Source organism: Metopolophium dirhodum, chromosome 3, assembly GCF_019925205.1.
Source record: "Metopolophium dirhodum isolate CAU chromosome 3, ASM1992520v1, whole genome shotgun sequence".
Taxonomy (NCBI): Eukaryota; Metazoa; Arthropoda; class Insecta; order Hemiptera; family Aphididae; genus Metopolophium; species Metopolophium dirhodum.
In genome coordinates this window covers 15164224-15179463 of record NC_083562.1, presented here as the reverse complement: position 1 = coordinate 15179463, position 15240 = coordinate 15164224, and the positions used below count along the sequence as shown (strand labels likewise).

Sequence of the window (15240 nt, the reverse complement as noted above, 5' to 3'; positions counted from 1 at the left end):
TTAACATCAAAAACATTTTCATACACATACAGAATTAAGAATCGTGAGATTAACACCCAAAAACAAAATGTTAATAAATATTTTAGTGCAAAAATGATCTCGTCAAGTAAATAATAATTAAAGTGTTAAGTAGGTATACTTATCTAGGTACTTAATATTTTTGGATTACTTAGCACAATACATTCAATATAATATTATTACAACTTGGTAGTGGTAAACGGTTTTTTTTTTAAACATTTTTTACACTTGTTGTGGAGGGTTTTTGTTGTGATATAAATTTTTTATTTTATATTTAATTTCTATTTTCCTGCAAATTGTTTAATATACACCGCGTTAAAAACGTTAAATAAACGTGCCGATGTAGTTATATAAGTATTTATAAAGTTACTATAGTCCGCGACATGAAATGTGGCCGATGACCGTCGCGAACCTAGCGGCCGTTTCGCCTAAGTGGTTCATAATCTAATTAAATAAATTGCCGCGTTTTTTTAAATTAACCATTTCAACGCGTAATCAACACGGTAACTCCTAAACTCCAAAACTCCTATACAAATGATTTTATATTTCAATTTTAATAGTGTTAACAAAGACGTTATACACCATAACCATTATTTATTATTATTTTATCATTATATTATCTATTTATAATTACTTTTTTTACACCATTATGAATTTTTAGATAGAAATCAGGACCGAAAGAGTTAAACATAATTTACTAAAATTACTATAATTAATTTTTTTATTCAAACCAAACAACAAAAAAAATTTAAAAAAAAATACAAATACAAAAAATTTTTAATTTAATATTATTTAAGACATATGTTATCCGTGGTTTTCTTCGTCAATATCTTCTTCATCATCACTCCAGTCACTGTCATCTGGTAATATTGTCATAATTATTGGTTCTATCATGGTGTCCCTCATTATTTCATTTTTGTTGTCCTCGTCCTGAATTTCTTCTGCATGACGAACGCATTTCGTCCAGTCGTCTATTGTTACTGCATCTAATGCCTCGTGTGTTAACCGCTCAATATCAACCATTTTAAAAGTATTGTTAAATTTCGCTACTTGGCCCTTAACTTGAGCCCAAATTAACTCAATTGGGTTATACTTACAGTGGTATGGTGGAAGACGGATTACCTCATGACCCATTTCAATTGCAATGTCATCCAGCTCATATTTTTTTTCACGTGGCAATAGGTTTTTAACTTTTTGCCGAAGTTCAGGTAATGTTTCCAATGGATGGAACTCAATATTTTTTTCATTTAACCATTGTTGTACTTCGGTTTTTCTCCAATTACTTTTCGGATATTTGTCTCTGAGGATTGAATGGTAAGGCGCATTGTCCATGACTATAACTGATGGCTCTTCTAGATTTTTAAGCAGTTGAATAAACCACTCTTTGAATACTTCACCATTCATCTGATTATGATAATCCGTGGTATTTCCGGTATTGCTTCGAAATACCAATTTTGACCCTTCTATAAACCCGTAGCGACTACATCCTGCATGGCATACAATAAGTCGGCCTCCTTTACCCGTCGGCACCTTCAGACCACCAGAATTATTTTCATTTTGCCAAATAAGGGTGCGTGAATGGTTTTGGTTTACCCACGTTTCATCGAGATAAACCACTGGACGATCGTCTTTATTTTTTCGCAGCGTACACATTTGTCGTAAAAATTTACACCGAAGTGCGACGATATCATTCCTCTCCATTAAAAACATACGACCATCGTTACATCTTTTGTAAGTAAATTTTAAATTTTTTAGGAGCCTTTGCATTGATCGAACGCACCCATTGTAATTTGTTTTTTTTTTTACGACATTTAATATTAATTGAGCCGTTGGGTACTCACCCCGGTCGTAAAACTCGTGGACAGTTCTCCTCACAACATCGGAATCGAAATCATCCAGCTCCGAAACAGTTTTTGCTCGTTTATACCCTTTACGTGGAGAAACAAATGTAGGTTCCGCACCTGGTGTTTCTGGATTAATATTATTTTTTCCTTCAGCACAAATCCGTCTTACAGTACGATAACCCACACCACAAGCTTCGGCAGTAACAACTTGCGCATTTTTAAAAAAATCAGCAGTTAAATCTGACTTCTTTGATAATTGTTTTAAAAATAAATACACACTATGAATAATTTTTTTACTCTGACTGTGAGTATCTGAATCGGAAAACGACATTTTTAAATGGATTAACACGGTAACGCAGGAGAAAAAACAGTGTAAAAAAATAGTTGTTTACGAGCGCACAGTACACAACATACAAAAAGATAAAACACGAGTGCCATAAAACGTGTTTGTATTATGTGCATTACTGTATCCCCTACCACAGCACATTCTGCAGCTGCCCTCCAGGCATTCCAGAAGATCAGCTAAGGGTGCACAAAAAAAACCAGTCTACTATAATGTATGGAATACACATTGCGCGCAGATGCATGGCACTGCGACCGCCGTGCGCCGGGCAGGAGGTGGTATAGGTTGAGAACCAATGGCTAACAGGTAGGGAAGCCGCAACGGGTCGCGGTACAAATCGGCCACTTTTCGTGTCGCGGATAACGTATAACGTGACACAGAGTATAGACCATCTCACGGGTCAGCCGACAATGTCGAGTGCCGACCACGTTCGCAATGGTATCCCCACCCGAGTGAATATACGAACAGTGGTGGGAGCATATTGTTAAGGTACGGAGTTACTGTAGTCAGTGACACGTGGCAGCGATTATTCATCATCTCCCAACTATAATAACTAATAACAAATAACAATAGCCACATTTCGGTTCTTAGTGTTCATACCTACATAAGTCATAAGCCCACTTGAGTTTTAATTATTAAAATAATTTTTGCAAAAGCATATTAATCCACTCAATATTTCTGATATTTTGATATTTGATGCATATTTCAGATAAATATAGGTTCAGGGGTTCACGTTCATTAATAAATTGCATACAAAAAAACGAAATTCACACGATTTAAATGTGCTAACTCTGTATTGTATTGTCTTTGATTATTAAATGTTGTCTACCATATTATAATTTATAACATCTAAGATTATTATAAACTTCAACATTTTATTTAATAAAATAACAGATTTCTACCTACACTGCGTTTATTTATTAATCGAAGATCAAATGTCCGAGACGAACATTTTTTTAGGACGAGGGATTTCTTCTTAATGGTCAAGACCAAAGATCCAAAACAATAAAGGCTTTATAAAATGGTAGAATAATTACAAAAATAATATTTGCTAACATTTTTTAATTTTCAAAATAGTGATAGCTCACGGTAAAAAATTAGACTGTTATATTATATTATGTTATTATATTTGCAACTACAAACAGTTTTATAAAGATTGTTATATTTTGGTGTAATATATTATTATAACTATAATAGACAGGTTCACGGTGAACTTATATAATAGACACTATATAATTACGTCTGCAGATTGTAATAACAAATAAAGTAACGATATCCAATAATTTGATATTCATTGATTTGTTAAACACTTAAACATTTACTATATAATAGTCTTAATATACAACAGTAGTAAATTATATTATACTCTGCCAGTGGTGGCGCTAAATTGTGGAGACTTTGAAGCATATTGTATAATTTAAATATTTTTAACACCGCACCATTTATTGAACCAAAATTAGCAGCAGGGGCCATTAATAATTATTAATTATAATATTTACCATAATATTTGTGTTGAGGTCTTACGATTATATATATATTTATACACCCACCCACCCATTTCAGATATGAAACAATTGCTTCAAATAATCCTATATCCCGCCGCCACTGTACTCTGCAGAGTTTGATAAAAACCAAAATAGTCATATAGAATATCTGAATATATACCTATGTATAATTAAATCAAAAACGATAAGTATAATATGTTTTTAATATTTTTGTAAGAAAGTGCGATCACTGGATAGTTTTTTCCCTCACCGTTTTTCATGTTCAAACTTATTCTAGCACATATTCTTATTATGCCTTTGGCATAGATTGTATATTATCAAATAAAAATTAAAAAAAAAAAAATATTTTTTTTTGTGACGTGTTTAATAATTCTATTAAAATATTTGTATTTTTGTCTAATAAAATCACTAACTATCAAAGGTGTGTAAATTAGGTAATGGAAATAATTAACTTTAGTTAAAAGAACACAAATTTGATAAGTTAGAGTCTAACTTAACACTTTAACAGTTAACAAATCACAAATTTTACTCGATAATTTGAAAGTTAATATGGAAAAAAATTTTAACTTAGCTCAGTTTGAAAAAAGTTAACCTACTTTTTAAAATTATTATATGACATAAATCACAAAAAAAGTGACTGCGTTCTTCCTAATTTCCTAAATTATTTTAATAAACCATTTTATTGAACTTTTATCGTAATGTACAGTGTATATTATACCTATCTATTTTACTAAAATATATCTATGTATAAACAAAATTATTTTATCAATAAAAATAATATAAATATGTTATATTATTGGTCATTGGGATTTTTTTATTTTTATATTAATATTTACGTGTAAAACTATAAAAACGAAAAATGTATTCAAACCTAAAGGTTTATTTTTAAATCAATTAAAAAAAGCTAAGTTATTTCAACTGTCAATTAAACTTTTCAACCAGTTAATATCCATCTTTGCAAACTATATACATAATATATTAGGGCATTAGGTGTATCAGCGTATTATCATTTGATAAGATTACCAATATACGATTTACGCATTGGTAACGCTCACTTTCATTTCCTTCTACACCAACGGAGGCAGAACATAAATTATTGTATTATACCAGTGGTTCCCATCCTTCGGTAATGAAGAATACAGTTATTTACTATTGTATGTACGATTTTTTTACTGTAATCTATCTTTCAAAAAAACTACACATAATATCCATAGTTATGGAAATATAAAATATAATAATTTTTAGTTAATTATTTTTATTAAAAATAAAACATAATATATGGGATATTTATTTTTGTAAATATTATGAGTAAACAAGTATAAACAGTTTTTGGCAACGAACTTGCAAAAACTAATGTGTGGAATGAAAAGAATACAAATATTTAATTTGGCTTGACCAATAAATTGATAAAAAATAAAAAAATTGAAGAAAAAAGTGAAAAAAATTTATTTGGGCTTGGCCGGGATTTGAACCCGGGACCTCTCGCACCCTAAGCGAAAATCATACCCCTAGACCACCAAGCCACATGAACGTTGGCAGTAAATAATGCATCTTTCAAACAATCACCAGGTAAGAAGTACAAAGTACAAACCTATGTTAGTATATGAAAAATAAAATATATTGGATGATACTGATACACATTGTATTAAGCTACTAAGCCATTTTTAAGTTACAATTTTTTGCGTACCTAATTAATTAATTTATAATGTTAAATACTGAGTAAATAGTTGGTACTTATACCTACGGTCCCTACCTATAAGCAATAAGCTACAGAATACAGTTAATGCGGTTTTTTTAAATTTAAAAATGTAATGAATACTTAATAGGTAACCTATCTACTAATTATGGTAATTAATTACAAATAAGTAGGTAATAAAATGTTTAGCACATTTCAGTTGGTATTTGATGTTAAATTTGTAGATTGAAAATTATTGTAAAATATGTAATATTTTTCATAGTTTTCTTTAATCTGCTGATCTTAAAAAGCAGCAAAAAAAAAAAAAAAATGGCAAACAATATGAAGATAATCGACGTTATTTTTAAAATTATTTGTCAAATCAAGCTCTAACTATAATCGTGTTTTGAATATATACTTTCAGCTTTCAGGTAAACTTAAAGTTAAAGATGACACTTTCATCATTTTTAAACCAACTCCTCGGACTCTCGGTACTTCTGTAGTCCACGTTCACCAATTTTAGATTCCGAGCGAATATATATATAATACCTATATTTATATAGGTTCTATGGCTGTCATTAGTACTTCGTGGTTTGTCCTTCTAGTGTGGTCTAAAATAAACAAAAATATGATTTTAGCGTGCGGGTCTACCTTGGTATATTTTTGTGATCACCTTTTTGTGCACTGAGTAGTAATAATAGCACTACGCAATACACCAGTATTCGAAAAAATCGATTTCACTATTTTAATTTAATTCAAAAATTAATTACAGTTATTGGTACTTGACATTTTCACTACCTGTTAATATTAATATTTTCTAGACAAAATATCATAAAAATAACTACGTTATTATAATTTATCATCATGACATAATTTTCATGATATTTTGAGTTATTTACACGTATTTGAAATAGTCATTTTTTGATTTATGTTAATTAAATTTTATTATCTAAGACAAAAAGCATGATACAAGATTCTTCACGATTTTTTCTGACAAAAAGTAACTGAAAAATATTAAATAATATCAGATATTCTTTAGAAATGACGGATACATTTAAGAGTGGTTGTTTTGAGTTTTATAATTATTTATTGTGTCAGTTAATGATAGCGTTGGATTGAAAAAAGTATACACACCACTAATACATAATATTATACACCTAACACATTTTATATATATAATAATATACGCCAACGCGTCTATACCTATAAATCCAAACTATTATATTATATTGAATATTGATTATCGTTATGACAATAATTTACCAGTAGGTACCCAATGATTATTTCCCAAAAATTATAAAAATATACGTCTTGCTTTTTCTCCAACAACCGGCTTATCGGGGTGCTTTTAAAATCAAAACCGTGTGTATATATACGCAGAGTCGAAGTAGCAAAAGGATAAGACGTGCTCTTTTCTTTTATGATTTCACATCAAGAATATAGTTCACACACACGCATACACATACTCACGTACACAATCACATATTATACATATATATATATATATATGCACTTAAGTCTTATAGCCTATAGGTCAGAACCACTTTGATGTCAATACGTGATGACTACACTACACAGCGCCGTTGCTGTATAGAGAGTTTGACTCTTTTTCTTTTACAAGTTTTGGGATTATCCCCGAGAACTTAATCGAATACGGGATTTGGAAATAGTCAAAATTCAATTTCGAATGCTTCCACCACAAATAGAAACGTTGTTTTCAACATCTCGCTGAATAAATATATTTCGAACAAATTTCAACAACGCAACGCACACGCAAGATCTTATATCTTATAGGTAAATAATATATTTATATATATAACATGAGGTTTGCAGCTCATGAGCAAAAATCGCTCAACGAATTAAATGTTTTTACGAGCGTAATTTTAGGTTAATCAATTAATACCATAGCACGCTCACTCGATATTTTTCCTCTACAAAGAAAGTCTATGAATCATAATTATGTGTTTGTAACCATGAGAACAAAAACGTCTCTTTTGCAAATTTGGTTTGAAAAATAAAATCCCTGCGTACCCGCCCGAAAACATATTTATGTTAATATATTTTGTTATATCACTGGTATAATAATTGCGAGTATATATTAAACATATTAGAAATAATCATAAAAGTAATTCAAAACATGCTAAAATATAAAAAAAAACTGATCGCAATTTTGTTGCCACGATGCCTGGGAAATGAGTAGAAAATTCACGTGCCTCGGTTGAAAAAAAACTATTTATTTCGCTTGAACCGTCGTCGTCGTGCTAGCAAATCATTGTGTAAATATACCGTATAGTAATCGTTTTCGTCCAATTTGACTCGTGTGCGTACGTGCTGTATTTAAATCAATGCCAATATAATATATATATATATAGTAGGTAGGTGCATATATACAAACGTCAACCCCCGCGAATGAGACAACACCGCGCGCTGCATAGTAATAATATATTACATCGCAATTACGTTATAATGGACGGCAAAAGTTAATAATAATATAAATTATGGGTGTAGGCTTTTTAAAGTTGATTATGTATATGCTGCGCCGTTAAATATTATACAGCAGACGCGCGTGGCTTGGACTAGGTGGTTCCATTATAAAGGGACATCGGATATTATCTGATAGTATGACGTGTTAGCCGATGTCACGAGGCATAGGTACAACAGTTATTATAAAAACGGAGAAAATTGTGGAAATCATTTTGTGGCCAGTTCCCAAAATACGGAAACTGCAGTTCCGGACACTTTGGTAATTTATCTAGACAAGATACGATGATTTTATCTAGATATATGTATCCGGAAATGTATCCAACTAAATTTAACTATAACACACAATTGATGATAGGGTGGAAAATATAATTAAACAGCTGTGTCTCGTATAGACGTATAGTGATCAGGAATGCATTTCAGTTTCTCATAGGAGAGTTCAAATATATATTGTATTATTGTCTCACAACATGATTCAAATTCTAATAATATATTATTATTTATTATGTACGATGAATATGATAATATGTATTTCAGCTAAGATTATAGTCTACAAGTTAGGGGGGGGGGGGCGAAGAATTATCGCCTATTTTATATTTATTTTATTATTTTAATTTAAAATCAAATACATGATATAAATTATTTTTTATATTCAGGCTGTATACCAGTCTACTTCTTTACCAGAGAAATAGTTTCATAAAATATAATGTTGCATTCAAAGAGCTTGAGATAATCGGTACTGTTCGATTTTAAATCCATCGGAAAAACAATGATATTATTAAATTCAGACCAACGAAATACACACTTGAAAACAGAAAGATAAAAGTATAATAATCTCACTATATCTAATAGCAGCACCCCTGGCACTGACATCGCCATGGTATGCACAATACATATTGTTTTTCTGCCCCTTCACCTCAGACTAACATATTGTCTTGATTCATATTATCTCACTCCTTTAAGTTTGTTTTAAGATTTCTTTGGTATACCTGTTAAAGTACTCATTTTATATTATTGACGCTTAATTTTAATTCATAAACGATTAGAACAACCTCTTTTTTTGTTAAATTATTAAGTGCGTTTTTATTTTCTAGACAAACTGCGAAATCAATAATGTACAACATAAATCTTCTCAAAATATATATATTTATTTATACATATTTTACTTTATTATATAAAATAATAAATAAACGAAATATATTTTTAAATACTAGTCATTTATTTTTCGTATCAGTAAAACGGCAGGTTGAACTAATTCTTGTCAAAAACAAATTTTATATTTTATACAATATTACTAGATTTTATTATTACCTAGTCAATTCATAGTGAATAGGTTTCGTGGTATGCAAATAGCAAAAAATGAATCTAAATATTTTGAAAATTGCCTTGCGTACCTATGTTGCAAGCTGTTAGCTGACTGGTACTCGATGTCTCGAAAGAGTGTCAACAAATTAATCAATATTCGAGTAAACTAATGACATTATTTTAAATCCTCAAATATTTGGATGCAAATTATTTCTTGTGATAAGAAACAAATTATTGTGACGTGCAATAAAGGTGCCAACAATCACTATAAAATAACTAATAAGTGGGGGGTTATGTTGGACACAGCAAATTATTAAAGTAGCTCCATCCATAATTGTATATGATCTAAGGTCAATATGATATATTATTATGGATTATCTACAAAGCTACACAATTTCCAATTTGTATACTAAACAATAATAATATTATAATAACAATTATAAAAGAGTTAAAATGTTTTAATAAAGTAATAACTTTAACTATATATATATTGATTTATTCACAGAAAATGTTGCTGCTGTCAACTTGCTCAATGTTATATATGTTGCACCTATGACCTAACTCTACAATAATAATATATTAATATTTTTTTTTTATGATTAATATAATACTTTATTTTTATATACACAAAATAAACATAAATTGATTAATAAATAACTTTAACCTGTCCCTGGAATGAAAAAATTTGAATACTATTTTGTTATATTATAGAGTTTAGTTTATCAATATATCTATGCATACAGTTTTATAGAGCAAACAACGCGTTATTTCCCAAGATGATTTCAGTCAGTCACATGTCTCCGGTTTATATCTGATAGTGTCTTGTTGACATATATACGCGGTATTTCGTGCATTTTATTATAAAGACCGTCACAAATCGAAAAGCCCTAATACATTTCCTTTTTATATTATATTATATATTATTGTATCCAGAGAACTCGAGTAAATTGAATACGATACTGTTGTATACCAATCCAATATATACGACGTACAGTATAAACGCATTACTATTGCCTCATGTCACATTATAAACGATTTATATGTCATGTTTGTCGTATTTCTGTAGATCAATATAGTAAGAAAAATAATAATAATAATAATATGTCTATTAAAGTACGTAATACAACAATGAGTCCACTTGCCTGTTTACCGTCTCTGCCTTTCCACCGCGTCCACTTGTTGGAACCAGGCCTCCAATAGTCTATCATTATTTCTTCGACGAACTCTTTACCGGACCCGTTGCCGTACCGACCTTGGCTTTTGATGGCCGTCACCGCGTGCAACCCTTGCAGGTTCACCTCCAAATACTGTCGGCCGTCGTTCGATATCATACCCTTCGGACACCAAGCACCACCGCTGCCTTCATATTTCAGCCTGGAAATAGTAAATGATTTTTTGAAATTATTGCAGCGTACTATATTTTAAGTGGCAGTTTTTAGCTGTAGTGATATGGTTTATGCTGTAATTGAAATATTATATACAAAGTTATCATAATATATTAGTATTATCGTTGAGTATATATAATTGTACGATATAAACTCAACGTTATCAGTATAATTATTGTGAGATATTGGAATAAATAATATTATGGGCCCGTAGTGTATGTGTGGCTAAATAGCCTATCCAAAACGCCGTGTGGTTATAATTATACTGTTTATTTTTTTAAATCTATTAAAAACTTTTATTATTCATGTGAGATACAGTTTAAATAGTCACATGGGTAGTAATAACGCGTGTAAAAAATTGGGAAAACTCGCATCAAAAGTGTGCACTGCAATATATTCCTAAAGTGTTGTTCTGGAATCGGGCAATTTGTTATATAATGTGAAGATAACATACATTTATTATTCTATGTCAGAGGATAGATTACATTCACCTCGTTGTATATGAAAGTAAGTTTAGAACACATCAAATTATTTTGCATGAATACCGTTCAAAACGAATTTGATAAATATTATATTCGATGCCTAATCTAATAATCTGATTATCTGCTATATTTATCTGTAATTATTATATTCTGTGTTTTAGGTTACATATGTATTATATGGGTCCATATTATAGGCAGTACATGTATTATAGAATACCATTAACTTTGCTTGTATCCGCCCGTGATGATTTATGTCACCACCATAGTTTCCAATTTTATCTATACAAAAATTCAGTATAACATAGGTAATATTATTATATTGACATTCAAGAAAATAAAATCTTCTAACTTATTATTTCAGTAGCAGCTATAGTATTTATAGCGTGTTTATTTGATGCGCTTGTTATGTATTTTAAATATTCAACAATTTTACATTAAGATAAATCATCGGTTAAATTCCAATTCAGACTCTAAGCATTAGCTAATAAAATTTTTAAATTATTAAATTATATTTATAAATAGAGCCCACGCATTATTATCATACATTCGACATAATATTACTATAGTTTCTTGAGAAGCGTATAATATTATTAATTATCATCGATATGTAATTGAATCTAGGAATTTTTTCCTAAACTCAAATATTTTCATTTTCATTTTGACACCCAATAATCTGTTATACAAAGTATTACAATACGGAGTTGTGATGAGTGGATGAAGTTGGTATCCAGTGATACTACTTCGGTAAAAGATTAAATGTATATTCGTTAATAATACTTTCCTCGTATGTACTTTAGGTACGTATAAAAAGTATAAAACGCGTTACTTGTTTTCTACCATTCATTTCAGTAGGTAGGTACTCAATGATATGAAATGTTTTTTTAATTAATAAAATACTAATGCAATGAGTGCAAAAAATGCAAAACCTATTATTTAAGGCGTTGAATATTCTTACAGTCCATACCAAATATATTATATATACTGGGTGATCACCAAGCATGCTCTCCCCTTTTTTCTTCAATAATGCAAATATTCAAAATCTGATTTTTAAAATACATTTTTAAATAAACTTAATGACCATATTTTCAAATTCTTGAGATATTATGTGCTACTAAAGGAATGTCCTGTGGAGATCCAAACTTCTGTTTTTCTAATGAGATTATTCCCCTCTTATTTACTGTAAATTATATAGTGGATAATTTGTCTGTAAGATTTTGACGTATCAGAATCAATATTCGTAGGCACGAATAGTTTTTGAGTCATTTAACTTTGCACACTAAGGTTAATAGGTCTATGATAATGAGTTTGTGGGTACGGTGATTTGAAATTGTAAATGTAAAATATAAAAACATTAATAATTTGTAAAATAGCCCGTGTATTAAAATTACTAGATTTAATATTACCTTCATATATTTAATTATTTTTGTACAACTATTTTTAAGGATTATTATTCTTAGTAGGTATGGAAACATTTTTAATAACTTAGAAACTACTCGTTCGAATTTTGAATTTGGGACATCAACATTTTCAAAAAAATTATTCATTAAATAATTTATACAGTGTAAATATGACGTGTTGTGTATACCCACAAGACACTCATTAATACAAAATGTAATAAAAAAAAAAAAAAAATCAATAATTTGAAAAATATCTTTCAATAAATTTAAAAATTCCAAAAATTTGAATTTGAACAAATTAAACATAAGGGCATTCTCGGTGAATCACTCTGAATATATATAATATATTATAATATACTATAGTCGTGCTGGAGGTTATAGATTCAAAAGTAATGTAAAAAAATAATAATAATAGAGTAGTCTTACAAATAATAACTCGTTCACCCCATATAATATTTATAGAACAACAAAACAACACACACACACACACACACACACACACACACACACAAACACACACTTACACGCGTCGTAATGTTTTAGACGCGAATGTTTTACCGTGACTGCGATCCGCCCAAACCAGAGTGATTGCGACACGATGACGGAGCGTTTTAACGTATAAGTAACGTACAGGGTGCCTTTGGAGGAGTGGTCGGGAGGGTCGCGAAGGGTGGGAATGAGATGACGTTGTGCACTATTTACTTATTGGAGGCGCGTTTCGCGTGCACCGCATTCACGCACGACACACCGAAAAACCGATGTGATGCAATTCGTCAACGTCGACCCGGCCAGAGTTACGCGTGTATTTACGCACCTACGATAATAATAATAATAATATATATATATATATATAATATAGGTAATTACAGAGAAGCGGTCGAGAATAGAAAAAACCTCGTTTCTCAGGTATGAGGAAACACTAGAGATGAGCTATAAGAACTGTGTGGATAAGTATAGACGGACGGCATAGTATAGTCGACGTTGTCATTGTCCTCCCCTCCTCCAAACACTTTGACAACACGAAGATTTGACGGGATATATATTAAGATTGAAATTTAATATAAAATAATAATAATAATAATGGTCATAATTTTATATGGTTAAAATCCTCCATTTGATATTACTGGAGTTTTTAAAAGATTATAATATAATCATCACGGAAAAATAATCGACAATCCTGATATTATATTTTATTCTCACCTATATAATACGTGCATTTAACGCTTTACAGTTTAGCTAAGTTGGTAGGTGGCTCATGGTCGGCATGTATACCTATTATATTATGAAAATATTATTATCACACAACAAAATACAATCTTATCCACCAAGACTTTTATTTAAATATTCTGTTAGAACTTTTGTCTTTAGAACCATGGTTAAAAGGTAAAAATGACTTTAAAAACACACTGTACCTATATATAAAATATTAACACGGGATGTTGTTACATTTTTCGTTTTTCCTAAATAATAGGAATAATACGTTTTCCGGAGTATTTTTTTACGATTTTTTTTGTTTTCCAAAACAGCCATTTTCCATTGTTATTACTGTAATTGTATATTATATGACTACCAAAGACAAATTAGTTTTACCACCCACAAGCGATTATAAGTTTTTATATCATCAAGCATTTGCTGTGGCGTGTGCGTGATTTATAGAAATGTATAATAATATGATCTACCTTTACATACATCGTACTTTTAGGTACAGTTTTTATTCTCACTAGGTAATGTGATTTTATTTTTAATACGTTTTACTAACAAGTGTTTTATTTAACATTATTTATAATATATCGTTATATACAAAGTCGTTTAAAATGTACGTCAAAAAATGTTGCAGGGGATTACATTAGCTTTTGATGTAATCCCACGCCATTTTTTTAACGGACAATTTGAATGACCATGTACGACTGTACGAGACGTTAGTTGTAGATAATTATGGGTACATATTATAATATATATATATATATATATTATTGTTGATGATAATATAAAATTAATATGTGACTATTGTATTAAAATATATCCATTACCATAGGTAGTTGTTGTTATATTATAGCCATAATGCCATGTAATACTGTAATGATTATCGTGTACACTTACTTATATTATCACATATTATATACGACTAGCTATGTAGTTGTTTATAACGCGATTCCCATTAATTATTCTTTATTATTTGATTCTTTAGATCTATTTTAGGTTTTTGCCTGAACTAGTTAGTAATTTCTACTTTTTATTACTTGCGTTAATAAATCTATAAATTTAATATTTCAATATTTCATGTATAATACATGTATAATTTGTTAGCGTGTAGTTATTTGATAATAGTTAAATTATTTATTTAATAATAAGATGTAAGTTGGTAATATTTATTGTGTAATGAAATCAGCGCTGTATGCTAAACTTTGATGTGTCCCAGGTAGAAAATATTTTAAGACAATATAAGGTAATTATGTTTAACGTTGATAAAATAATTAATTATAGATTTTTTTTTTTTTTTAAGATACCAGTGGATAAAAATTTATTTTCATTAGAAGTATTTTAGGAACAATTTAAATGATATGAGCATAAATTGGTTATAACTTTTAATTCATCCCAATATTGTATAACTAGTGGTAAGTGTTTCATGTAATGTTACCGTTAAAAATAGCCACTACTTTTTACTTAACGTCATACTGTTTGTTTACACATTAATTGAATTTAAGAAGTTATATCTCTTAGCACAAACTCTAAACTAAAGGCCAAAGAGGGATATAATTTATTCATCAATAAAATTCACCTACTAAAGAAACTTGGAAGGTAGTC

The 15240-nt window shown here is 29.7% G+C and overlaps 1 protein-coding gene and 1 non-coding gene across 2 annotated transcripts in view; both read right to left on the bottom strand.

Moving 5' to 3' along the window:
- The window catches only part of LOC132942049 (discoidin domain-containing receptor 2-like), a 278081-nt gene that overhangs the window by 125015 nt on the left and 137826 nt on the right, over nucleotides 1-15240 (bottom strand). The window contains exon 4 of the mRNA XM_061010339.1: nucleotides 10314-10545. Coding sequence (XP_060866322.1) covers nucleotides 10314-10545 — 232 coding nt within the window. The remainder of the gene's footprint in view (nucleotides 1-10313; nucleotides 10546-15240) is intronic.
- Trnap-agg (transfer RNA proline (anticodon AGG)) lies at nucleotides 5162-5233 on the bottom strand. The gene has a single exon. It is a non-coding gene; the product is annotated as a tRNA-Pro (tRNA).